Raw genomic sequence first — 27,904 nt, 5'->3', positions numbered from 1 at the left:
ACCAAAGCTATGTTATGGCTTGGGCGGTAGGAACTGTATTTTATGCTTGAATGCTTTGATGTTTTATCGAGAAAGGCTACGTGCAAGTCTGCTTTATGCTCTGTTCCCTGAGACCATATATTTGCAAAAGCTGGATAATAAAATTTGTCAGTCCACTAGAGGCTGTCCCTGAGTGTCCCCTTCAGAGTGCGGCCCTCCGAGCTTTACGGAGAATTAGTCTTATTCCCCAAAGTCAGTATTCCTCAAGAAGTTTGCAGACTCCTGATTCACAAAACTCTTCCCTCTAGGCTTATTCTCAGTTATAGGACTTTGGTTTTAGTACCTAGCTTGATTCTAATTGTCCCAAAGTTTGAGCAGGTTTCCAGTATAAACACAGATATAGGAACTGCCCACACTATGAAATATTCTCAGGAAAAAAATCCAGATATATAAGCAAGAAAATAAAGTAAAAAAAAAAAAAAAAGAAATAACAAATCACACACACACACACATACGTTTGATAATACTTTTTGTACAACAATTTGACCACATAAAAATAGCAATTTGTTGGTATATGTAATAACACATACTAAATTGATAACAGTAATAAATCTTTTGAAGGAGTCAAAAGGAATTCTCTATGTGTATTGTTTATAAAATTTAAAGAATATAACATTCAACACTCTCTTTTGTTATAAACATAATAAAATCCTCCTGTTGCAGACAGATTCTTTACCATCTGAGCCACCAAGAAAGCCTTGTGTACATACATAATAGATACATTATATATATATGTGTGCATATATATATAATGCATATATATATATATATACAACAAAATAGAAAAAGCATGAAAGTATGAATCTAGGGCTGTGCTAAGATTTGGAATTTCTGTCTTAAAGATTAGGTGCCTTTTAAGTTGACATATAAATAGTTGACAAAACACTAAACAGTACTATTTTAGATGACAGCATGGAGTACAGGACAATGAACAGTCTCTCTAATACATATTCATCAACATGCAGTTTTATCAAGCTTTCCAACTTTGAAGGTGATGAGTACCCCCTCCCTCCCTGAACCCCTTGGATGATGACACTGAATGCTTTGAGGGTAACCCTCTCATTGCCCCAACTCCGTTCTTATTTTCTTTGAAGAAAGAGTCAGATTAGCCCCTGGCGAATCTGCTTGGTTTTAACACTGTAGATGATGGGATTGAGCACAGGAGGCACCAGAAGATAGACGTTGGCCAGGAACAGACGGACAGCAGGGGCAGCCTGCTTCACAAAGCGGTGCACCAGGGCCACACTGATCATGGGCACGTAGTACACGAGGACCGCACAGATATGTGAGGCACACGTGCCAAGGGCCTTCCGTCGTCCCTCCCCTGAAGAAATGCCCAGCACTGTGTGCAGGATCAGCATATAAGAGATGACAATGAGCAATGAGTCCAGTCCAAAGGTAGAAGTCACAATGCAGAGCCCCAGAATGCTGTTGGTGCCAGTGTTCCCACAAGGCAGCTGGATTAGGTCTGAGTGAAGACAATAGGAGTGGGAGAGGACATTGTGGCCACAGAAGGGCAGATGTTTCAGGAGCAAAGGCAATGGAAACATGAGCATCACACCTTTTAGTCCGAGAACAGCAGCAGAACCAGCAATACGGGGCAGGGTCAGGATGGCGGTGTACCGAAGAGGGTTGTAGATGGCCACAAAGCGGTCCACAGACATGGCCAGCAGAACTCCTGACTCCATGATGGAAAATGAATGTATGGAGAACATTTGGAAAAGGCAGGCTTCAAAGCAGATCTCATTGGCACCAAAAAGGAAGATGCCCAGCACAGTGGGCAGGGTAGAAGCAGAGACACCAAGCTCTGCAAAGGCTAGCATAGCTAGGAATAGATACATTGGCTGGGGGAGAGAGGTATTTTTCTTGATCACTGTCAGAATCAGACTATTGCCCACAAGAGCCACAAGATACATGGTACAGAATGGAAAGACAAACCAAGGGTATAGGGGCTCCAGGCCAGGGAGACCAGTCAGCAGAAAATATTTTGGGGTGAATTGACTACTGTTGAACATTTTCCTATGTCTGGAGTCTGGGGAGCTTGACCTAGGAAGATGCCAAGGATGCAGCCTGGGGTGAGACACAGAAAGGTTATGAAAGGCTGAGAAGGATCGGAGAATTACCTGCCTAGTACTATCTGCAAACCTATGCCACTTCTCCTATCATGACCAGCTCCATTTGGTCTTCCATACTAAATAAAAATGTGGAGTCATCTTTGCAAGTAGATATAACTCCAGAATAAGGAAATCCGGTAGAATACTTTATAATTCAAAATTAAAATTAACCCCTTAGTGATGTCACTGTGAATATTTGGTAGGAATTGGATGTTTCTCATGTCTCTATGAAGAGATGATATTGTATAGTTTAAAGAAGGTACTAATAGAAAGAAACTTACATAAAGAAAGCTGTAATCTATCAGATATTCTATAGATCCTGGTTAGAGTATGTTGGATTTTAAGTGACTGATGGGAATAGGAGTTAAGAATAAAATTACTTCGGCATTAATATAGAATCTATACTAGAGATTCTAAATGTCCATGCCTGCCCTTCCAAGTAGCATCGGAAACTGCCCTCCATTGGAGAATTATCTACCTTTACCTGACTCAACATCCTTGAAAGGGGCTCAAATCTCTATGTTCATTTCACAAGCTCTCAGGGGTCCTCAATCTCCAGGACCTAATGTCTAATCATCTGAGGTGAAGCTAATGTCATAATAATAGAAATAAAGTATACAATAAAGGTAATGTTCTTGAATCATCCCCAAATCATCCCCACCCCAGTCTGTGGAAAAATAGTCTTCTACAAAACTGGTCCCTGGTGCCAAAAAGTCAGAAACTCCTGTGATTACTTTGCTTCTTATACATCATTGGGAGAGTATAGAAAAATGACAGTGTTATAAAAGTTGATAGAAAGACGTTTTCACCACTTAGAATTCTTATTAGTGGGGAAAATATTCTATTCATTGGGAAATTCTTCTCCTGTTGTCAGTCTACACATTGGCACATGGTTAATCGATGTTTGCTGTGTATACGAGTTCAGCAAACAAAAGTCCGGGAATATGTTCCCTTTAACCATGTTTCTTTTCCTTTTTTGATAAAATATTTGCTTTTATTTGGAAATACAAGAGCTAGATGTCTTCTAATACACCATGTTTCTGAAACAGGAATAATGACAAACATTTTTATCCATAATGGCCCAACTTAATAGTGTGCTGTCTTCTGAAACCCTTCCTTGGAAGGCTATCTGTATCTGTTTAAGTTATCCAAGAGAAAGATATCTTTTCAGGACAGAGGAAAACAACCTCTGCCTAACAAGGAGACATATCTATGAGGAAACAAACACCAACGCCTCAGGATAGAAGGTCAATCAAAATCTCTGTGTTAGAAAAAAATATGAGAGGAATAAAATGTCTCTCTTCTCAGGTCAAGCAAACAGATCTGATTCCCCACAGGAAACAAAAAACTGCCTGATACAGGGGAAAATGTACTAGAGATAAAGAAGCTGCATGTATTGAAAGGTGAGCTACAGTTGAATCTGCAAACATGATTTTAAACCTTTGATTTCTATTAATAGTTTTTAGCAGGCTATTCTTTGAGCTGTAAAATGGAGATAATTATAATATATAGCTCCATAGGCTTGTTTTGGGGCTTAAATAAGTCAATGTAAGTGGATGATTAGTGTATGATGCACTTTCAATAAATGTTACTATTGTTGGTGAAATAATAATAATGACAATAATAATATCAATACCAATCAGGGACTTAAGTTTTATAAAATTAGTTTTTGTGTAGGCTTTTATCTTCCCTCTTTTATGAGTAATATTCAGTTTTTCTTTTGCAATTAAGCCATTTCTTAATCGCTTTAATTTTTCTGGTTGATGACACCAACTTTATATCTTTACCCCAAGATACATTACAAGTATCTGGAGTGTCTCTAAGAAATCATTTAACCCTGTTTCCTGATTCATCAGGGACACTTCGTCTCACACATATTAAAAAGTCTGCTGCTTTCTATATCTCCTCTGTGCATTAATAACAAAGAAGTAGAAAAATGTTTTCATGAAAAAAGAGTCATTAGTTAGAACCATCAGTACTAAGTGTCACCTGTCAAGTAAAAGGAAGCAGCCGTATGTTAGCTTCATGTTTGTCATCTTTTTTTTTTAATCATCTAAATGCTCAAAACAACCAAGTCACACCCAATTTACAACTTGAGAGAGTGAGAAATTGGTATTTAAATTGACTTGGTAAATCACTGTTGCAAAACTTAAAGTTAGGAGAGGAGAAAGAAAAGAAGAAAAAAAAAATACAGAAGAAAAGCCATACAAGGAAAATAGAGATAATGACTAAGAAGGGGATGAAGATAAAGCCAATCAGCCAGAGAAAGAAATGAACTGGTGAAGCGTAGGTCATCCATGGAGTTGGGTTTAAGAGTGACCATGCCTTAAAGGTCATGCAGCTGCCTACAAGGGTTGGAGGGGACAAGGCCTATTTATTGGGTGTGGAAGGTGAAAAAGAGGAGGATAAATAGGCATAAGAAAGGAAGATAGATTTAAAAAGAGTTGCATGACTATTTAAAAGAGATGGATTTGAGGAAAAAATGGAGGCTTCCTTGTCCCAGGTTTCCCGAATTAACAGAGAGGAAGTAAACAACACAGACTCCAAATGTTTCTCAGTCACACTGACTTTCTGGACAAAAGTCTGTGTCTTATGTTTATCAGAGGGGGAAGGGTAGGAGGGCAGGGATAATTAGGCAGTTTGAAATGGACATGTACACACTGCTACATTTAAAAAGGATAACCAACAATGTCCTACTATATAGCACAGGGAACTCTGCTCAGTGTTATGTGGCAGCCTGAATAAAAGGAGAGTTTAGGGGAGAATGGATACATGTATATGTGTGGCTGAGTCCCTTTGCTGTTTGCCTCAAACTATTACAGCATTGCTTGTCAGCTGTACTCCAATACAAAATAAAAAGTTAAAAACAAAAACCCAAACACCAAAAAGTCTATGTCCTCCAAGGTAGAGTCTTTCATGACATGAAGAAAGAGAAAATAAAATGTATACTAGAAATGAACTGCATGTCAGAGCAAAAGCCCCAGGTTGAGCTTGCTTGGACAAATTTCTCATCCTCTTGCTCCTATTGACTGGACTTCCAGGCGCAATTCACTCATCTATGAAGACCCAGTGTGGGTTGGTCTCAGACTTTCAATGGGGTTGGTCTCCGGCCTGGTCTCTAGGTTGCTAGTTGGAGGCAGGAGTAGGCTGGCCTTCTTATTAACTGTGACTCCAGAACCAGCCCTCTCCTTCCTCCATTTTTGTTAGTCTGTCCCCTGGGATATTCAGACAAACCAGCCTCAGAAAAATATGCTTCCTCTTACTGGACCTGTAAGAGAGAGGTAGGCCAAGAGAGAAGAGTCCCAGAGGGAACAAATTCAAAAACAAAGTCAAATTCTGAGAAAATATAGAATGAGATGATGTATGTAGGGGCATGCATATGTGTATATACCTGTCTGTGTAACCATGTTTTAATGTACATAGGCACATATATAAATTTATGTAGATGAACATATGAACAAACCTCTATACATGCATAAGAATACAGGTATATCCATAATCATGTGTGGAATTTTATTTGCAAGTTTTCATGGCTGTATAAGCTCTAATATCTTTCCACATAGATATTTATCATCAGATGTGATACATTCACATCTATGGATGAGAATGTATGTGTTGCATTTCTCTAGATATGTCTTTATGTAATAATATATGATTTCTTGAAGAACCTTCTAAAATACTATGATTATTGTCCCTAGCCTAAACCTGATTGATCAGATATATCCCACTGGCAAAGTCTGATCTAGCGGGCCTTTGAATTTGTACCTTTCATTCAAATCTGGAGGTTTGTTCCTTAGGTTAGCAGCTCCAGGGCATACCTCTGTCATCGTACCATCTGTTATTTTGATCCCCTCAATCTCAGTTTTTCTCAGTTTGGTTATAATCTAGGCTTTTATGTTTCTCCTGGCTAAATTTTACCTGTTGTTTGGACTCTGAGAATGCATTCACTGTGATGTCTATTTCAGAGCCCAAGTTATTTTGCACCTGGAGTTGACATTTCCTGGATTAACCACAGAACTTGAAGTCAAAGCACCTGATTTCACTGTCTGTTTTCTCTCTTTAATGTTACTTTTTCATGGGACTTCACACTAGTGGTCCAGTGGCTAAGATTTCACACCCCCAATGCAGGGGGCCCAGGTTCAATTCCTGGTCAGGGAACTAGATCCCACATGAGGCAACTAAGAGTTCGCATACCACAATGAATGATCCCATATGTTGCAACTAAGACCCTATGCATCCAAATAAATACATAAATATTTTTTAAAATTTTACCTTTTCATTGAGAATGTATGAATGGTCTCTGCACTTATTTCCTCCCCCTTAATAATGTGAATGATTGTGCTTGTTTCAAAGAACAAAATATTAGTATTTTAGTTTTTGAAAACTTAATTAAACAAAATTAAGTTCAATTAAGTCTTTAAAAGTAGTAGGTACTCAAAATGTTATTCGGCTGTTCTTTTCCATCACCAGCAGAATCCCATTGCCAAAGAAATCATTCCCAGTTCTCTCTAAAATTAACCCTTGGCTTGCGCTAATTCTCCTCTTTCTCTGACCTTTGCCCCTAGGGACTGCAATTGAAACTTTTTTTTCTTGAATCAGGCGCTGACTTTGCTAGTCTGAGGTCTGGTCCTGATGGCATTCTTCTTAGATGACCACCTCACTTAGCCTCCCCTGAGGTAGAATCCACCATATCCAGATTATGCAAGGATTTATAGCCAGAGTTATTGGGATGATTTTCTCATTTTCAGCTGCTCACTTTTTCCTGTGTTCTGAACTATCACCAAATTATAGAAAATCTAGTTTTATAAGACACTCATCTCATGGCAGTGTCCTAGGCCGTGTTGTATTCTAAGGCTCATGCCTTGGGTTTCCTTTGGTAGGATTCCCACCCAGGCATAGTTGCAAGGAGATATACCCTTGATTTCCCTTCATAAGCAACCTTGATTCATTTAGGTATTGCACCCATCGTACTTCTCAGTGTGCCTCTATATACTTTGTGGCATCTATAATCCCTTGTTCCCCAGGGATAGAGAGAATGACTAAGCAGCTGTGTTGGGATGGGGAAGTCTTGGCAAAACCTTGTGCAGCATTCAGGTTTCCCAAAAAATGTTTAGAGGTAAGCTTTCCTATGCCTCCTCAACAGCTATCTCAACTTACACCCTAAGGAGAGTTCCATTCTTCTTTCCCCAAAATAAAATAGATTAAATGTCTCTGTTTAATAGCAGCTTATGTATGTGGAGCACCTATTATGGTCCAGCTAGAGCTTAGAATCCTATCATACATCCACCCTCCTACTCTGCATAAACATTACAATCTGCCAAACAAGAGCTAGAACATAACTTTTATAAATGAGAATCAAGAAGGATAAATACTTCATAGATGAAAAACTAAGAGATAGAGCAAACACATTTCAAAACAGTTATTTTATTGTACTTTTTCTCACCTATTCTTACATGCTGTCCACTTTATTCTTTAGAGTCCTTGGCATATTATTCATAGCTCATTTAAATTTCCCATTCAAGACTTTCAGCATTCTTGTCAAATCTGATTCTGATTCTGGTTCTGTCTTTTAAAATTGTGGGATTTTTGCCTTTTGGTATGACTTGAACTTTTTTTCTTGATAACTGTTCATGATGTACTGGGTAAAAGGAACTGTCATAATTGAGCCACTAGTAATGTGGTGATGAGGTGTGAAGGTAGGAAAAGCATTCTATAGCATTATGATTAGGTCTCAGCCTTTTAGTGGGTCTGTATCTCTGGACTGTGAACCCCACAAGTGCTTCTTTTTTTTTTTTTCCTTTCTCTCCCCTTAGGTGGGACAGGATGGGTTGAGCCAGCTGTGAAGTTTGTTATATCCCTTCCCCAGTTAGTTAGACATTGATAATATACCTTAGCAGGTTTGGTTAACTAGTTTCTCTTGAGGACAGGCTTTATTAAAGAATAAATAGTGTTCTAACATATCACAGCATGGTTCCTTTTCCTCTTCTGATGATGAAAAAGCCTGAGATAATTTTTCTCAGATATTTATTGTGGACTCAAACAGAGCTAGTGGGGGCAAATCTCTCCTAAGATTTAATCCTTTGGGATTTTTTTTATTCTGTTGTCCCCACTGAGTCTTCAGCAATATTCAATTACAGATCAATTTTTCTTGTCCAGACGCTGGTGGCTGCACTTGCTTCTGCTCAAGGATCTCTGCTCTGGTAAGCCATGACTTATTTATCTGTCCATCTCTTCATTCTTGGGAACAGCATTTTACTCTGTGTCTTCCCCTCTCTTATGGATCCAAGAAGAGTTATTGATATTTTTCAGTCTGTTTTGCATCTTACTTTTTAGGATGGAGTGATGCAATCAAGCTCCCTACATGTGAAATCAGAAAACAATAATCCTTTTCTCCATTTTTAAAATAATTTCCTCTTATGAATTTTGTGACCCCATATTATATTGTTCCTCTTGTCTCATTAATCTTCCCTCTGGTCTCCTTTGCTTGATTGTATTCTAACAAAATCATAAATATTATGGTTCTATTAAATAACATAATAAATATTATGTTCTATTAGTATTCTGTTGAAAACTGTTGCAGCTGTCTATACTTACTTTCCCTAAAGGTCATTTCCACTTTTATGAATTTCAATACCAGCTATATGCTGATGACTCACAAAGTTATAATTCCAAGCTTGAAACTCAACTGTCCAAATATGAATCATTCAAATATGAACAATGAGGATAAAAAAGCAGTGTTGGAAGTTCAGTTCAGTTCAGTTCAGTCGCTCAGTCATGTCCAACTCTTTGCGACCCCATGAATCCAGCACACCAGGCCTCCTTGTCCATCACCAACTCTTGGAGTTCACTCAGACTCACGTCCATCGAGTCTGTGATGCCATCCAGCCATCTCATCCTCTGTCGTCCCCTTCTCCTCCTGCCCCCAATCCCTCCCAGCATCAGAGTCTTTTCCAATGAGTCAACACTTAGCATGATGTGGCCAAAGTACTGGAGTTTCAGCTTTAGCATCATTCCTTCCAAAGAAAACCCAGAGCTGATCTCCTTCAGAATGGACTGGTTGGATCTCCCTGTATTCAAAGGGACTCTCAAGAATCTTCTCCAACACCACAGTTCAAAAGCATCAATTCTTCGGTGCTCAGCCTTCTTCACAGTCCAACTCTCACATCCATATATGACTACTGGGAAAACCATAGCTTTGACTAGACGGACCTTAGTTGGCAAAGTAATGTCTCTGCTTTTGAATATGCTATCTAGGCTGGTCATAACTTTTCTTCCAAAGGGGAAAGCATCTTTTAATTTCATGGCTGCAGTCACCATCTGCAGTGATTTTGGAGCCCCAAAAAATAAAGTCTGACACTGTTTCCACTTTTTCTCCATCTATTTCCCATGGAGTGATGGGACCGGATTCCATGATCTTCGTTTTCTGAATGTTGAGCTTTAAGTCAACTTTTTCACTCTCCTCTTTTACTTTCATCAAGAGGCTTTTTAGCTCCTCTTCACTTTCTGCCATAAGGGTGGTGTCATCTGCATATCTGAGGTTATTGATATTTCTCCTGGCAATCTTGATTCCAGCTTGTATTTCTTCCAGTCCAGCGTTTCTCATGATGTACTCTGCATAGAAGTTAAATAAGTAGGGTGACAATATACAGCCTTGACGTACTCCTTTTCCTATTTGGAACCAGTCTGTTGTTCCATGCCCAGTTCTAACTGTTGCTTCCTGACCTGCATACAGATTTCTCAAGAGGCAGGTCAGGTGGTCTGATATTCCCATCTCTCTCAGAATTTTCCACAATTTATTGTGATCCACACAGTCAAAGGCTTTGGCATAGTCAATAAAGCAGAAATACATGTTTTTCTGGAACTTTCTTGCTTTTTCCATGATCCAGCAGATGTTGGCAGTTTGATCTCTGGTTCCTCTGCCTTTTCTAAAACCAGCTTGAACATCAGGGAGTTCACAGTTCACGTATTGCCTAAGCCTAGGTTGGAGAATTTTGAACATTACTTTACTAGCGTGTGAGATGAAAGCAATTGTGCAGTAGTTTGAGCATTCTTTGGCATTGCCTTTCTTTGGGATTGGAATGAAAATTGACTTTTTCCAGTCCTGTGGCCACTGCTGTGTTTTCCAAATTTGCTGGCATATTGAATCCAGCACTTTCACAGCATCATCTTTCAGGATTTGAAATAGCTCTAGTGGAATTCCATCACCTCCACTAGCTATGTTTGTAGTGATGCTTTCTAAGGCCCACTTGACTTCACATTCCAAGATGTCTGGTGTGATGAGTGATCACACCATCGTGATTAGCCGGGTCATGAAGATCCTTTTTGTACAGTTCTTCTGTGTATTCTTGCCATCTCTTCTTAATATCTTCTGCTTCTGTTAGGTCCATACCATTTCTGTCCTTTATTGAGCCCATCTTTGCATGAAATGTTCCCTTGGTATCTCTAATTTTCTTGAAGAGATCTCTAGTCTTTCCCATTCTGTTCTTTTCCTCTATTTCTTTGCATTGATCACTGAAGAAGGCTTTCTTATCTCTTCTTGCTATTCTTTGGAACTCTGCATTCAGATGCTTATCTTTCCTTTTCTCCTTTGCTTTTTGCCTCTCTTCTTTTCACAGCTATTTGTAAGGCTTCCCCAGACAGCCATTTTGCTTTTTTGCATTTCTTTTCCATGGGAATGGTCTTGATCCCTGTCTCCTGTACAATGTCACGAACCTCATTCCATAGTCCATCAGGCACTCTATCTATCAGATCTAGGCCCTTAAATCTATTTCTCACTTCCACTGTATGATCATAAGGGATTTGATTTAGGTCATACCTGAATGGTCTAGCGGTTTTCCCTACTTTCTTCAGCTTAAGTCTGAATTTGGTAATAAGGAGTTCATGATCTGAGCCACAGTCAGCTCCTGGTCTTGTTTTTGTTGACTGTATAGAGCTTCTCCATCTTTTGCTGCAGAGAATATAATCAGTCTGATTTCGGTGTTTCATTTAAATCTACAACAAGGTTACTTTGATGAAAGGATATAATAGAACTATTACATTATGAGGAATTGTGGTGTATCCATTAGTTAATCCAAGGAATGTGAAATGATGATTCAACTTTCCACATCATCAGAGTAATTTATCATTAATGCCATTATTATAGAATTAATATTCTAATAAATCAGTAGAAGATAAAAAAAAAATCACTTTAAGGGCTTCTCTGGTGGCTCAGTGGTAGAGAATCTACCTGCCAATGCAAGAGACACAGATTTACTCCCTAATCATGGAAGATCATATGTGCCATGGAGCTATTAAGCTGGTGAACCCAACTACAGAGCTTGTACTCTAGAACTCAGGAGCTGCAACTATTAGAGCCCATGCTCCACAACAAGAAAAGTCACCACAATGAGAAATCTGTGCTCCACAACTAGAGAGCAGCCCCTGCTCACTGCAACTAGAGAAAAGCCTGAACAGCAATGAAGACCCAGCACAGCCAAAAATAAATAAATAAAATTATAAAAAATAAAGTGTTAATATCTCATGCAGTTTATAAAAAAGGAGAAAAAGAAGTAACTTTAAACTTGCAGACATTTATGTAAAAGACAATCATTTTTATGTAAGAAAATGTTTTACTCTATATTTGTAACTATATATACAAGTAGCAATATAAGTATATACAAGCAGCAATAAAGATACATGTTATCTTAACATTAGAGTGAATTAATGACGTACAGTCAACAGATCAAACTAAATGAGCAGAAATTGTTTTGTGATAGGAAGACTCTAGAAAGAAGCTTTACTGCATATCTCATTTTAAATTGCCCTGGTCCATCTCTACTGTCTCACTGTATCTTCCCTAGGTAGAGCGCCTTGAGGATGGCTCTGCGGATCTGCTGGGTCTTGATGCTGTAAATAACAGGGTTCATCAAGGGTGGGAAGAACACCGAGACACTGCCCATAAGGATGTGCACCAGGGGTAAAGCGTGGCTCCCAAACCTGTGTACGATGGACAGACCTAGCATAGGCACGTAGAAGCAGAGCAGGAGGTGGGAGACACAAGCGTTGAAAGCCTTGAGCCTCTCCCCAGCAGAGGCCATGGCCAGCACAGTACAGAGAATGATTGTATAGGAGAGCAGGATGAAAAGAACATCAGAGCCCATGGCCAGCATGATGATGCACAGTCCATAGAGTCTGTTGAAATGTGTATCTGAGCCGGTCAGGTGGATCACGTCCTGCTGAATGCAGTAAGCATAGGGCAGTGCCCCACGGTGACAGTAGTCAAATTTCAAGAGATGCAATGAAGGTGCGGCTGTGATGGCAGCGCTCTGCAGGCCCAGCAGGACCCCGACCAATGCCACACGAGGCCCCGTGAGCACAGATGTGTAGCGCAGTGAGAAACGGATGGCCACCAGGCTGTCCAGAACCACAGAGAAGGGCACGGCAGATTCCATGAAGGAGGAGTGTAGGAAGCGCTGCTGCACAACGCACGGAACCAGGCCCACCATCCGGGTCTCTAACCACAGCGCACCCAGCACTGAGGACGAGCACAGGCCCAAATCTGTCACAGCCAGGATGGCCGGGAAGTAGTACACGGGCTGGTGGAGGCAAGGGTCGTACCCGATGCAAGACGGTGGCATTGCCCAGGAGGGCCACAAGGTAATGCACACAAATGGGCAGGGAGTTCCAGGGGTGAGCCCACTCCAGGCCTGGGAAGCCCGTCAACAGGAACGTAGAAACTCAGATTGGAGCTTGGTAAGGTGGGCACATCGTCATTCTCAAGAGTCCTCTTTGTTCTGTGAAAGCTGGCCATGGGTTCAAGTTTACTAGGCCAGGAAGCATGAGCTGTCGTGCTGTCATAGGAGAATAACGCCCTGCTGGCCGGTCTGGCCTCTGCTCTCCCTGGAATTCAATGACCTTGCAGTAAACCCCTGCCTTCACAGACAGCCTGTCCTTTTCCTGTTTTTTTCCATCTTTCTCTTATTCCCATGCAATCTTTTACTTTGATGACATCAAATCTCAGCAAGGGTTTTCTGTACTGTTATTCTAAACCAGCTAGTGAAAGCCAGTTTATTTTTTTAACCTCCCTTACAAAATTCTACATGGCTCAACCTTAACAGAATGCTCAGTTTCTCAGAAATATCATTACTCCCAAATTGCCTTCGTTTGACTTTACCACTTCAAGCTTTACCTATGGAAGAAATGATCTCTAAATTTTCAGAGTGAAGTAAAGATGCCCATAGAGTTTCCTCATGCAATCTGCTCTCCTCTCTATCTCTTTATTGCCATGATGTGAACCTCTCTGCATGTCCATGCGATCAGGAGAAATGGTATCTTGCTTCTCTCTAAACTTAATCTTCTCAAAAAACTCAGAGCTCATGGTTTCTAAAGAAAAGAAAAAGAAATATTTGTTTCCAAGGAGCTGACACTGTAATATCTTTATTTTTCCTTCCCAATCCAGGGATTGAACCCAGGTATCCCATATTGCAGGAAGATTATTTATTGTCTGAGCCACCAGGGAAGCCAAATCATATTATGTTTTCACACCAGTGTATGAAAATCCTTCTTTTACCATATATTTGTCAGCACAGACCTTCATTATTAACTGTTTTCTTCAATACTTACTTATTAGCATGATGTAAATATGTTAATTTGCATTTTAAATTTCAGCAAAGTAGAAATTTTAAAATGTTATTTTGTATACATATTTCCTAAGTTCAAAAATAAGAAAACTTCAGCGTTAGTGGCCTATTTGCTAGTAACTGACGGAAATTGAACTCCAACTCTAAATCTGAATTCTATTCTTTAGACCTCATTCTACTAATGGGATCCATAGACAGTTAAGTTCCACTCAATCTGGAGAAGAACATTCTGAGTCTTAGAGCTGCTCTTCAAATAGTGTGGCCTACAGTGTGGATTTCAATTGAAGTTCAGAGTGGAATCTGTTTGTGCAGAAGGTCTGCCCTGAAAAATGTCCATTAGGAAGCAACCTCAATGCTGAGACTCCAACGTGAATTTTGTTTAGTCAACAGTAGGGGAAATCTCTGCCATTTTTAGGTTCACAATATCATAAGCAACAGGTGCATGACTTTAGATGTACTTGTGGTAGTTTCCTTTATTAGAGCTTTGTTGCATTTCAGGTCATTGTGGAGATCTCACGATTAGAATACCCAGAAACAAACATTGACTTCAGTCAATGTCAGTAAATCCATATGAAAGATAAAATCAGAAATGATAAGAGCCAGGGGTGGGGTTCAGGGTGTCTACTAGATGAATAAGGCTAGAAGAAAGTACATCATCAGAAACATTTGGAGAAATTAAATTAGAAAAGAGTGCAGGAGTTCTGATTCTTCCAATGTGACTCAAGAGTCCAAAGGATATGGGTTATGTAGGATAGGAATATAAGAGAAGGATTGGCCAGCCGAGAAAGGAGGCAGTCCCAAGGAGCTGTGGAAGAAGGTACATTTTGTGAAGTGAATTTAAACAACTGACATTTACCTGTTCTCTCATAAGTTCTGTTCTATGTGCTTCTTTGTTGATTACTCTTCTTCAGTATTTGCTTGGTTTCACTTTAGTTTTTACACTTTGATAGCAACCTTCCTCTGGGCAGTTTTTGCTGTTACCGAAATATCTAAGTCTTATATAGAGAAGAAGGCATTATAATTCAAGCAAGAGAAGGTCAGCATCACCAACTCATAACCCAAGGAAGAAATTCACCCATATTTTATTTAGGGCAGTGGAAAAAAGCCTGGGGAAACAAAGGGTGTAATCAGTTCAGTTCAGTTCAGTCACTCAGTCGTGTCCGACTCTTTGTGACCCCATGAATTGCAGCACGCCAGGCCTGCCTGTCCATCACCAACTCCTGGAGTTCACTCAGACTCATGTCCATCAAGCTGGTGATGCCATCCAGCCATCTCATCCTCTGTCATCCCCTTCTCCTCCTGCCCCCAATCCCTCCCAGCATCAGAGTCTTTTCCAATGAGTCAACTCTTCGCATGAGGTGGCCAAAGTACTGGAGTTTCAGCTTTAGCATCATCCCTTCCAAAGAAACCCCAGGGCTGATCTCCTTCAGAATGGACTGGTTGGATCTCCTTGCAGTCCAAGGGACTCTCAGGAGTCTTCTCCAACACCACAGTTCAAAAGCATCAGTTCTTTGGCACTCAGCCTTCTTCACAGTCCAAAGCTCACATCCATACATGACCACAGGAAAAACCATAGCCTGACTAGACGGACCTTAGTCGGCAAAATAATGTCTCTTCTTTTGAATATACTATCTAGGTTGGTCATCACTTTTCTTCCAAGGAGTAAGTGTCTTTTAATTTCATGGCTGCAATCACCATCTGTAGTGATTTTGGTAATAATAGGTACTAAATACTTTCAATCTTTGGCCTGATTTGGGACTTTCTTCTGGGCACTCAGTGGAATTTTTAACCTAGGAGCTTGCTGATGACACGGCGAATCTCCTTGGTCTTAATACTGTATATGATTGGATTAAGCATGGGTGGCACAAAGAGGTAGACATTGGCCATCAGAAGGTGGACAGCAGGTGGAGCATTCTTCCCAAAGCGGTGAACCAAGGACAGCCCCATCATGGGCACAAAGAATACCAGCACAGCACAGAGGTGTGAGGTGCACGTTTGGAAGGCTCGGAGCCGCTCCTCTTTGGAGGTCATTCTTGCCACTGTGTGCAGGATGACCCCGTAGGACAGTGCAATGAGCACCAGATCTAGCATCACAGTAAAGACCACCAATGATAGCCCGTACAGGTTGTTGAAGGTGGTGTCTGTGCAGGCCAAGTGTATCACCTCCTGGTGCAGGCAGAAAGAGTGGGAGAGGACTCTAGACCCACAGTAAGGGAAAGTCTTCAGGAGAGAAACAATGGGAATGAGGGCCACGGGGCCCCGCAAAATGACAATGAGGCCTACCCTGACCACTCTTTGGCCAGTGATAATGACTGAGTACCTCAGGGGATAACAGATGGCCACAAAGCGATCAAAGGACATGACAAGGAGCACTGAGGACTCCATGAAGGAAAAGGAGTGGATACAGAACATCTGGATTTGGCAGGCTCCAAAGTAGATGCCATGGGACTTGAACCAAAAGATTCCCATAGTAGTGGGCAAGGTGGACACTGACAGGCCCAAGTCAGTGAAGGCCAGAAAGGAGAGTAGATAGTACATGGGTGTGTGCAAGCGAGGGTTGGTCTTAACAATGATCAGGATGAAGCAGTTGCCCGAGATGGCCACGAGGTACATCAGGAAAAAGAAGATGAAGATCCAGTGCTCGACGGTTTCCAATCCGGGAAAGCCAGTGAGATAGAGCAAGGGGCTGAGCTGCGTGAGGTTGGACAGGAGCACGATGTGAGAATGGAGGGGATACTGGGCTGTCATTCTTCAGGGGCTGAGCTGAGAATAAATGGAAGTTCTGGTTATTAATTCTTCAGTTTCATAAACATGCACACCATTATAAGCAGAATCATCACCATCATCAGCTTTGATATCCTCTATTTCATTGTTATCACTTATAATACCAAACTATCTGATTAAAACTTTCTTTGAATATAGCAGATTTTCTCTACATTTATATTTCTTAGTCTTCTTTCCTGACTTCTCTTTATTTCAGTTCAGTTCATTTCAGTCACTCAGTTGTGTCTGACTCTTTGCGACCCCATGAATTGCAGCACGCCAGGCCTCCCTGTCCATCACCAACTCCCGGAGTTCACTCAAACTCACGTCCATCCAGCCATCTCATCCTCTGTAGTCCCCTTTTCCTTCTGTCCCCAATTCCTCCCAGCATCAGAGTCTTTTCCAATGAGTACAATGCTGAAATATAGCTGCTTTTATCCTTGAAAATTTTCTGGCCTTACTCTATTATTCCTTCTCATACAACATCATTCCCATAATTATTTACCATACTTAAGCTGATGAATGTCAAATACAAAACTATAATTCTCCTCTTATTTTATATGTCCAGCAGTAGGCTGAGCATCTGCATCTAGGTATTTCACTGTTATTTCAAAAGCATGCTGAAAATTTTAATTATAGTCACATCCCCCAACAGGGTTTTCATCTATTCATTTTCATTGACTCATTAGTAGAAATGAGAAATGTGGGTAATAGAAATGTGGACTTCAGAAATAAGTTGAAGAAGAGATACATGTTTGAGAGGTATTAGTATATAGGCAGGATACAGTGTAGGGAGGTTTCCAGTATTGACTGTACACATCTGATATTTAGAGTTGGAGAAGAAAAGACTGCACTGAAAGAGACTGTGGGGAAAATGCCAGTCAGAATAAAATCAGAACAATGTGATCTTGTATCCATTTTAAGAAGGATTAATTATATATGATGTTGCCAAAGGGTCAGGGTTATAAGGACTGAGAACTGACTAAAGGATTGAGCAAGGTGGAAGTTACAGCTGACCTTGAGAAGAACAGTTTCAGAGTGGTGATGGTGGTTTAGTCACTAAGTCATGTCTGACTCTTGTGACCCTATAGACTGGAGCCCGCCAGGCTCCTCTGTCCATAGGATTTTTCCAGGCAAGAATACTTGGGAATAAAATCATCCCTGCCTACTCCAGAAGGACTATGACCTTGTCAATATTGCTACTTCCCTCTGCTGTGAGCATGTCAGCTTCTGATCCTGAACAATCGCAGTTCTCAATTATTTTCCACAGGACCACTTGAGTGGACAGCTGCACAGTATCAGTAAAGCAGTTCTTAGGGAGGAAAAGTATATTCATATCTTCATAAGATAAAGAGGAAAAAAATAGGAAGAGAGAAAATAGGTGTACAAGAGCAATATAGTAGGATTCCAGGCAGTGACAAAAGAATATCTGAGTTTTATAAGTTCAAAGTGGAACCAGTCAGTGCTTTTAAGTGTGTTCTTAATCACTACATTATCTAATTTCAAAGTGAGCAGTCCTAATAGGATGTGTTAATAATATTCCATCATTGCCCAGTCCTTTCTTCCTTTGGCATCTTTCCAAATTTATCTTTTATCTCCCACAGTTAACAAGCCTATGTTGTCTTTTTTTTTTTTTTTTACAATTCCCCATATGTGTTTTTTGTTTTGTTTCTAATCTTTATATTGCTTTATATTTTACTTTCCTAACAGAAAGCACCTTGTTTTTTTGACCAGTGAATATTTGCTGATCCTTTAAGACAGTACAGATATCATTTCTCTGACAAATGTCTCTTCATTTTCACATGTAGGCTTTAAGCAAATCCCTCTCTGTATGCACATAGTTCCTTTGCTATAGCACCATTAAAGTTGTAAATGCGTAGATATACATCTTATACATTATATATATATATATATATATATATATATGTTTATAAGGGCTTTTCAGGTGGTTCATTGGTGAAGAATCTGCCTGTCAATGCAGACACAGGTTCAATGCAGACGCAGCCCTGGAATGGGAATATCCCCTGGAGAAGTAATTGGCAACCCACTCCAGTATTCTAACCTGGGAAAACCCATGGACAGAGGAACTTGGCAGGCTACAGAATATGGGGTTGCAAAGAGTCGGACACAAATGAAGCAACTTAGTATAGCATAGCATAGAATACAGTCCCTATATATGTGTGTCTTTTTATAACCTGATTTTTATCCACTTAAAAAAAAAATTCAACCAGACCACTGGGGCCCACTGCAGTGTCTAACACAAGGGGATACCACTTTGTTTTTATGTGAAAAACTAAGCCAGTGCTTACCTCTTGTCCTGATTAGCTGTGTCTAGAGTTTGGGGTTGGGTCTTGTTTTCACAGACTTTAAAATAAGTCTGAAGATCTGGGGGAAATGAAAATTTTATATACAGACCATGACAGGGCTGGGATTATTCTTCCTGGAAAGGAAGTTCCAATGAGTTTCCCCTAGAAGTGAAAGATTGTTCTCTATGTTATGACACCCACAAAGTCCATTTGTCATTACATAGTCATGGCTCACAGTAATCCATTTTAAATATTCACAACAAAAGAGATGTAGGAGAGACCTAAAGAGGAAATTCATGAAAACAGTGATATTCACTATGAAGTGAGAATTAGATCTCTACCTCATCTGTATGTTCTAAATATTCATGTATCAACTCCATATATTCTATTTTAAAAAATAAATTAGTGGTGGAGACTGCTGCTCCTTATTTGTAGGAGAAGATGTAGATGGAGCCATGCCTAATCACAAGGACGTAGATCAGACATCTCACCTTTGAACGAGGAAGAACCTTCCCACAGTTGTCAAACTCCTGTCAACATACCTCTTATGACTGGGGTAGCAGAGGGCTATGAAAGAGAAAGGGTGGATCCCAAGTGCTGGGGAAGTCACAGGGGGTGTCTCTACCAATTCACAAAGACTGAGGCAGGACCATCTCTGCTTTAACTGATCTGCGACATAAAATGCACTTAATATGTGTGTTGTTAAATAAATGGCAATTTGATGGATAAGAGGAAAAGGGAAGGCTGTATGTACCAGCCAGCTCACCAGAGAGGAGTCTGTGGAGACTAAAGGGCTTGTGACATCCTGAAGGCATTTGGAGGCTGATTCCAGACAGGAGCCGGGAAGGAACTGGCCTGGCCATGAAGACCATGGTCAGGAGGAGAGGGGCAGCCCTCTCTCCAATCCAAGTAATATGATAGTACAGACTGTCACCCCCACTTCTCTAGGGGGAACAAGTCCTGATCCCCTCTCTGGCTCTGGGCCTGTCCAAACACACTGAATATCAGAAGTGAAAGAGCTGTGAGAGCCTGGATTCCAAGACTTCACTTTGCATTTGAAAAATTAAGCAAGGTCCAAGATAGAGAATATACCTGTCTAAAGTCTTTTAAGTGTTAGGAGAAGAGCCAGAACTCAGACTACCTCCTTTCAGGATCATTGCTTTCTTGGAAATCTATACATTCCCTGCTCCTTGTAGTTTCCCCCTTTCCTCTCCCATGACCCGCTAATACCCACCCCTGAGACCCTGGCACAGAACAGCAGTGGAGACTCACCAGCAGCTGCTAACTTTTAAAAAGAGAAGCCAGGTCATCAGTACTGAAAAAGGATGAGGGTAGGCAGGATGGCACCAGTGTCACTGAGGGGCATCAGGCTGGGTCTCTCATGGAAGAATTTATCCTCCTCAACTTCTGTGCATGTGGAACACTAGGGCTCCACCTGGGAGAAGCTGAGGACAAACAAAGAGTCCCCAGGGCTGGAGGCCCATGGGCAGGAGTCGTCACGACTCTCCTCTCCCTTGCCTTCATTCTTCGTTCCTTGCACGGGCTCACCTGAGGCTGGAGAGCCCTAAATTTATAGGATTCAGTCTCTAGGCTTTAGCGCCAGACATCTGCTGCAGAAAACCCTCTTTAGGTTACAAAACTGAATGTGTTTTTTGGAAAACTTAAGTAATGCAAAGATGGAGAAATGCACAACAATAAGTTATGTATAATATGTTTTTCTACGGGTGTATTTTAAAGCTTTTATCCAGCAGGTGTTTTTAAATAGATATTTTTAATTTTTTCACTTAATATTAGTGTTGAAAATGGTTTTCTAAGTATTTAAATATTATTTTTAAAAGCAACAATAATTTATCAAATGAAAATGCTAAAATCTATATAATATTCTTCCTAGATATCTGGAATGCTTATAGTTTTTTATTATTATGAATAATAATACAACTAACTTGTAATATTAATATATCTGTTATTTCAACAATATTTATTGAGCCTTAAGGTAGATATTGAAGTTAACTCTGTGACAAAACAGGATAACAAATATTTGTCCATAAAGAGCTTGCATCCTAAAACCTTTATTTTCCATTTACAATTACTTGATTAAAATAGAATTCCAAGTGTGGTATTTCTGAGACACAGTGTATGAATATTTTTAAGTCTTTTGATGTATTTTGCTCTCTACAGAAAACAAATCAGATTATGCTTTCACATCAGTGTATGAAAATCCCTCTTTCACGACATACTGGTCAGCACAGATCTTGATTATTAACTATTTTTTCAATATTTGATTATTAACAAGATGTTAATATATTTGCATTTTAAATTCCAGTAAGGTAAACCTTTTCAAATATGTTATTATCTATATAGATTTCCTAATTTTGAAAATAAGGAAATTTAGATGTTAGTGGCCTATTTGCTAGTAAGTGGCAGAAATGGTACTCCAACTCTCATCTCAATCTGAATCCTATTTTATTTATACTTCATTATACCATAGGATTTATACAGTAAATTTCCACTCAATATGGTAAAGAGCATTCTGAATCTCAGAGTTGCTATTCAAAATTGTGTTCTACCCTGTGAGTTTCAAATAAAGTTGAGTGGAACCTGTCTCTGGGCTCTGAGATTCAAACATTCCTTCCCACCCTCACCACCTGACACGCAAGATAGCACACAAACACAAATGCTTTCATATCCAGTTTTAAAATCTGTTTTTTTTTTAATTTCACTTTGAACTTTTATTTTTTCCAGAAGAAAAGGCTTCAGTTGTAAAATAAAGAGGATGATATAATGATCACTTGACTAAATGTTAATGTTTTAACATTTTGCCTATTTGCCTCAGATTTTTTTCCAGACAGAATTGACACCATTCATGCAACATTTTTCACTTCAGTTTGCTTCCTTTTTTCCCCAAGAGGAGCTTTCCAGAGTTCCTATTTATCATTTTCAACATGGTTTTTAATATCTTATACACACACAAACACATCAGAGACATGGCATTGCCTACTTAAAATACTCTATAAAAGTTATAATGTAAATATATATTTGCATTATGATTTATTCATGTTTATCATTTTGCTAAAGTCATTGGTTTTAATAGTGTATATTAGTATATATTAATTTATTAGTCTATTTACTTTCACCTGTTTTTTCTTTTATTGATGGACAGTTAGGTTATTTTCATTGTTTAAAAATGGAGCAGCAGTAACATTCTTGTACATATTTCCTTGCACAAGAGGTAAGAACATTTAGATAAAAGTCAGTAGCTGTATCATAAAGCAGGTGCATCTTTCATCTCTCATAGATATTCTCAAATAGATCTGCATATATTACACTAATCTACACTGACCATAAATTATGAATCATTACTTCACAACTGCACCAATATTTGGTATTATCAGGCTTTTACCATTTTTGCTATTTTTATTGGTAAAATATGGTATCTGTTTGTTATTTATTTTGTTTTCAATTTTTATAGTGAAGATAAAAGGGTTTTCATATCTCTGTTGGCACATTATTTTCCTCATTTCAGCATTGTTCAATCTCATTTGGATTTTCTTTCTTTTTTTTTTTTTAATTTTTACTAACTTAACAGACACTCTAGAAGTTCTGGATATTAAATCACAGTTACTCATAGATATATATTATAAATGTCATCTTTTAGTCTGTGGCTATCATTGTCTCTGTTTTTTTGGTATCTTCTGTCTTACAGTAGTATAACTACCTATTTATCTGTCTCTCTATCTATCTACCTATTTGTCCATGTGTCTCTTCATTCTTTGTGGTATTTCCTTTACACATTTTCAGGTTTTCTTTTCAACATTCATGTCTTTAATTGAATGTGGTTTTTTTTTTTTTGTACTCAACAATAATGATAAAATTTTATTTTCCACTAAAAAATAAAAGTGAAAGTCACTCAGCTGTGTTTGACTCTTTGTGATTCCATGGACTCCAGGCCAGAATACTAGAGTGGGTAGCCTTTCCTTTCTCCAGAGGATCTTCCCAACCCAGGGATCGAACTCAAGTCTTCCACATTGCAGGCGGATTCTTTACCAGCTGAGCCACAAGGGAATACCTTTATTTTCCATATGGATAACCAATTAGGTTAGCACTATTTCTTGAATAAGCCAATCTTTTTCAACTATTTCAATATTACTTCTTTTAAATATTATTATGAGTCTGTGCCTTTTTATTATTTTCTTTTTTTATATTTTATTTTATTATTATTTTTTTAACTTTACAATATTGTATTTGTTTTGCTATACATCAACATGAATCCGCCACCGGTGTACACATGTTCCCAATCCTGAACCCTTCTCCCACCTTCCTCCCCATACCATCCCTCTGGGTCATCCCAGTGCACCAGCCCCAAGCATCCTGATTCTTGCATTGAACCTAGACTGGTGATTCACTTCTTATTCTGTTATGTACTTAATTCCACACAAGCACTACACTACAACATGCTATAGCTTTGCAAAAACTCTCTGAGTCTGTTAGGGGTTGCTCTCATTCACAGTTTATTTTTAAATTGTTGTGGTTATCTTTGGCTATTTTCACAGTCTTATGAATTTCAGGATCACCTATCAAGTTCTACAGGATGATCAGTTGGAATTTCTCTTAGAAGTAGATTGATTTGCAGGTTAATTTTGAATAAATTGACACATTAAATAAAATAATTAATCTTCTTAATCATTAAGAAAATATTTCTCTCTACTTACTTATGCCTGTATATTTTGTTTCAGTGACATAGTCACAGAAAACTTGTTCATCTTTTGTTAAATTTATTCTTAAATATCTTATATTTTTGTCTATTTTTCAACTTTTTAGTTTTGTTGTTTAGTCACTCAGTTATGTCCAGCTCTTTGTGACACCATGGATTATAGTCCACCAGGCTCCTCTGTCCGTGGGATTTCCCAGACAAGAATACTGGAGTGGGTTGTCATTTCCTTCTCCAGGGTATCTTTCAGAACCAGGGATCAAACCTGGGTGTCCTGCATTGCAGGCAGATTCTTTACCTGAGCTACAAGGGAAGACTTTTAGTTTATTATTTGAAAAACTATTTATCAGATACCATATCTGGAAAAAGTGTTGTCTTCCATCCAGATTCAAGAAATATGGACGCCAAAAGATGCCTAGATCCTGGACAACCAGAAACTAAAATAACCAGGACCATAATATGAACTGGGAGCACTGGGAAGTACAGTATGTTACAGTGGTGTCTGATGTGTCTAACTCTACCAGGGTTATTTGTTTATTTTATGGCACTCAGGTCACTCTTTGTTGTCTGAGCAAGAAAACGAGTTGGCACAGGGCTATGATGACTCCAGGACTGTACAAAGAGGTTATTTTCACCCCTATTCTCTACATCTTCATGTGAAATCGTGAAATCGCTCAGTCGTGTCCGACTCTTTGTGATTCCATGGACTATAGCCCGCCAGGCTCCTTCATCCATGGAATTTTCTAGGCAAGAGTAGTGGAGTGGGTTGCCATTTCCTTACACATATTCTAAATATATAGACTAGTTTCTATTTTAAATCACCACCAACACTATCTGCTACCAGCATGTCTCCTCTTATTTTGATCAGACATACAGAAAAACAAACAAACAAACACATACACACAAAATTTGAATCAGAATCAAATATCAACCATTTGTATACCACTTTAAGAAATTCTCTCAGAGTGTATCAGCTAAGGAAAGAGAGAGGGGGAGGCTACAACATAGAGGCAAGGAAAGTTGCCTTGTGTAGAGCCTGGGAACATCTAAATTCCTAAGTTCATGGTAAGAAAGAGAGAATTGCTGAGTTGATTAAACTGAGTCAACAAGTTTTCTGTTGGATGCTAGATCAGGCAGGAGAAGTAGTAAATCACAGTTTTACAAGGTGTTTCATGCTCCAAACCTGTGAAGAGCAACTCTTGGGAGGACTTCCTGTTCATTGTAATTTTGATCTGTGGCAGAGGGGGCTTCAAGGACCATGAGCCCAAACATAGCACAACTAGGAAAAAGATGGGGAACCTCTTGTATGGATGCCATGAAAGAGTTTCCTAGGATTTCTGGATGTGAAGATGGGAAATTTCCTTGGAAAATAAGAGACATTCTCTTTCTTGGCTTTGAATCTCTCTCTGAGTGTGTTAGTCACTCAGTTGTGTCAGACTCATTGCGACCCCATGGACCCCCCATCAGGCTCCTCTGTTCGTGGAATTCTCCAGTCGAGAATACTGGAGTGGGTAGCCTTTCCCTTCTCCAGGGGATCTTCCCAACCCAGGGATCGAACCCGAGTCTTCCACAATGCAGGAAGATTCTTTACCACCTGAGCCACCAGGGAAGCCCTGAATCTTACTTTATGCGTATATTAATATATTGAGGAATGCATTTTAATAATTATTCCTTGAGTATCTGAGACAATTGTTGCATTTATGGAGATTTACTGATAAACAAGGCATGAATAATCCTTCTAAAGAGCTTAATTTAGGAATCCAGTGTGAAGGACCAAGAAAGAAACTGAACTAAGACACAGAACAGTCCATTACTATGAAACAAATGTTACAACTGGAAATGCAGGATTCTGAAGAAGAAGATAGATGGAAAATCTGCTTTAGTTTTAGAGAGAACCTGTCATGAAACTGTCCATGAGAAAGCAACTTCAGCGCTGACTCCAACATGAATTTTGTTTAGTCACAGTAGGAGCAATCTTCTCTGCCAATTATAGCTTCACAACCTCTTGAACAGTGGAATTATGACTTAGACTTGTCTGTGATAATTTCCTTCATTGGAGCTTTATTGCATTTCAGGTCATTAAACAAGATCTCACAACTAGAATGCCCAGAAGCAAAGACTGTCTTCAGTTGCTGTCAGCAAATCCATAGGAAAGATAAAATCAGAGATGAGAAGAGTCAGGGGTGGGATCCAGGGTGTCTATTAGATGAACAAAGCCAGAGGGAGCACATCATGAGAAATATTTAGAGGAGTTCAACCTGAATGAGCCATTAGGAAAGAGTGCAGGAGTTCTGATTCTTCCAGTATTATTCCAGAGGGCAAAGGATATGCTTATCCAGAATAGGAACTGAAGGGTAATATGCTGCCCAGGGAGAGAAGAAGGAAACAGTCCCAAGGAACCATGGAAGGAGGTATGTTACTCAAGTGTATTCAAACAACTGACATGTATCTGTGCTTTACTAGTTTCTGTTCTGGTTGCTTTTTAATTTATTGCTCCTTTTAAGTTTTTATTCAGTTTTCTTTAGTTTTAGTTTTTACACCAGGCTCAAAAGGTCTTCCTTGGAGGCATTTTTTGATGTTGCCAAAACATCTAGGTCTTATATATACATAGAATACCATTATAATTTAAGCAAGAGAAAGTCAGCATTGCTAACTCATAATTCAAGAGAGAAATTCATCCATACTTTATTTAGGGAAGTGAGTAAAAATCTTGGGAAACATAATTGGTACTAAATGCTGTAGATCTTTGGTCTGATTTGGGACCTTCTTCAGGGTACCCAGTGGAATTTTTAGGCTCATGACTCAGCACTGGCCTTTCTAAGACCCAGGAGCTTGCTGATGGCATGGCGGATCTCCTTGGTTTTAATACTGTATATGATTGGATTAAGCATGGGAGGCACAAAGAGGTAGACATTGGCCATAAAAAGGTGGACAGCAAGTGGGGCATGTTTCCCAAAGCGATGTATCAGGGACAGTCCCACCATGGGCACAAAGAATACCAGCACAGCACAGAGGTGTGAGGTGCATGTTTGGAAGGCTCGGAGCCGTTCCTCTTTGGAGGCTAGTCTTGCCACTGTGTGCAGGATGACCCCGTAGGACAGTGCAATGAGCACCAGGTCCAGCACCACAGTGAACATCACCAGTATCAGCCCGTACAGGTTGTTGAAGGTGGTGTCTGTGCAGGCCAAGTGTATCACCTCCTGGTGCAGACAGAAAGAGTGGGAGAGGACTCTAGACCCACAGTAAGGGAAAGTCTTCAGGAGAGAAACAATGGGTACAGTGGCTATAGGTCCCCGCAGGATGACAACCAGGCCTGCCCTGAGTACTCGCTGGCCAGTGATAATGACTGAGTACCTCAGGGGATAACAGATGGCCACAAACCGATCAAAGGACATGACAAGGAGCACTGAGGACTCCATGAAGGAAAAGGAGTGGATGCAGAACATCTGGACTTGGCAGGCTCCAAAGTAGATGCCATGGGACTTGAACCAAAAGATTCCCATAGTAGTGGGCAAGGTGGACACTGACAGGCCCAAGTCAGTGAAGGCCAGAAAGGAGAGTAGATAGTACATGGGTGTGTGCAAGCGAGGGTTGGTCTTAACAATGATCAGGATGAAGCAGTTGCCCGAGATGGCCACGAGGTACATCAGGAAAAAGAAGATGAAGATCCAGTGCTCGACAGTTTCCAATCCGGGAAAGCCAGTGAGGTAGAGCAAGGGGCTGAGCTGCGTGAGGTTGGACAGGAGCACGATGTGAGGATGGAGGGGATACTGGGCTGTCATTCTTCAGGGGCTGAGCTGAGAATAAATGGAAGTTCTGGTTATTAATTCTTCAGTTTCATAAACATGCACACCATTATAAGCAGAATCATCACCATCATCAGCTTTGGCATCTTCTACTTCACGACTGTTTCCATCATCCAACTACCTGATTGAAACTTCCTTTGAAAGTACCACACCTTCATCAGTTTTTCTCTGTATTTTTATTTCTACTCAATCTTCTTGGCTGGCCTCTTTTAACTGATGATCCCTGAAATATGATCATCCTCAACCTCAACAATTTTCGGTCCATGCTGTATCGTTTCTTCCTCAAACAACATCATCCTCAGGACTTTACTTAAGATCTTTATGTTCACAAATATCAAATGGCTATAATTCTCTTCTTTTGGTTTGAAGACTCATAGATCTTACAGTAGGCTAAGATTCTGCATCTAGGAATTTCATAGTTATTTTAAAAACATGTTAAAATTTAACTTATAGTCAGTTCCACCAACAAGCTTTTCATGTATTCATTTTCACTAACTCAGTAGTAGAACTAAGTTGGAGAAGAGATATACATTTGGGAGGTATTCATATA

General features: G+C 39.7%; 4 protein-coding genes across 4 annotated transcripts; all 4 read right to left on the bottom strand.

Annotated features, from left to right (window-relative positions):
• LOC102173673 (olfactory receptor 51I1-like) lies at positions 1,140-2,054 on the bottom strand. Its single transcript, XM_013969716.2, has one exon. The coding sequence runs from the start codon at positions 2,052-2,054 to the stop codon at positions 1,140-1,142; it is 915 nt and encodes a 304-aa protein (XP_013825170.2).
• On the bottom strand, positions 11,975-13,509 carry LOC102181226 (olfactory receptor 51L1-like). Its single transcript, XM_013969667.2, is given in 3 exon segments — positions 11,975-12,746; positions 12,748-12,868; positions 13,428-13,509. Coding segments are annotated over 3 exon segments (975 nt in total).
• Positions 15,557-16,519, bottom strand: LOC102173953 (olfactory receptor 51M1-like). The gene has a single exon (XM_005689810.2). The coding sequence runs from the start codon at positions 16,517-16,519 to the stop codon at positions 15,557-15,559; it is 963 nt and encodes a 320-aa protein (XP_005689867.2).
• Positions 26,344-27,330, bottom strand: LOC102181521 (olfactory receptor 51M1-like). The gene has a single exon (XM_013969702.2). It carries the CDS (start codon positions 27,328-27,330, stop codon positions 26,344-26,346), a length of 987 nt encoding a protein of 328 aa, XP_013825156.2.

This window comes from Capra hircus, chromosome 15 (genome assembly GCF_001704415.2).
Source record: "Capra hircus breed San Clemente chromosome 15, ASM170441v1, whole genome shotgun sequence".
In the NCBI taxonomy this organism is placed as follows: domain Eukaryota; kingdom Metazoa; phylum Chordata; class Mammalia; order Artiodactyla; family Bovidae; genus Capra; species Capra hircus.
The sequence above is the reverse complement of the archived record's forward strand: the minus strand, read 5'-3'. Positions and strand labels throughout refer to the sequence as shown.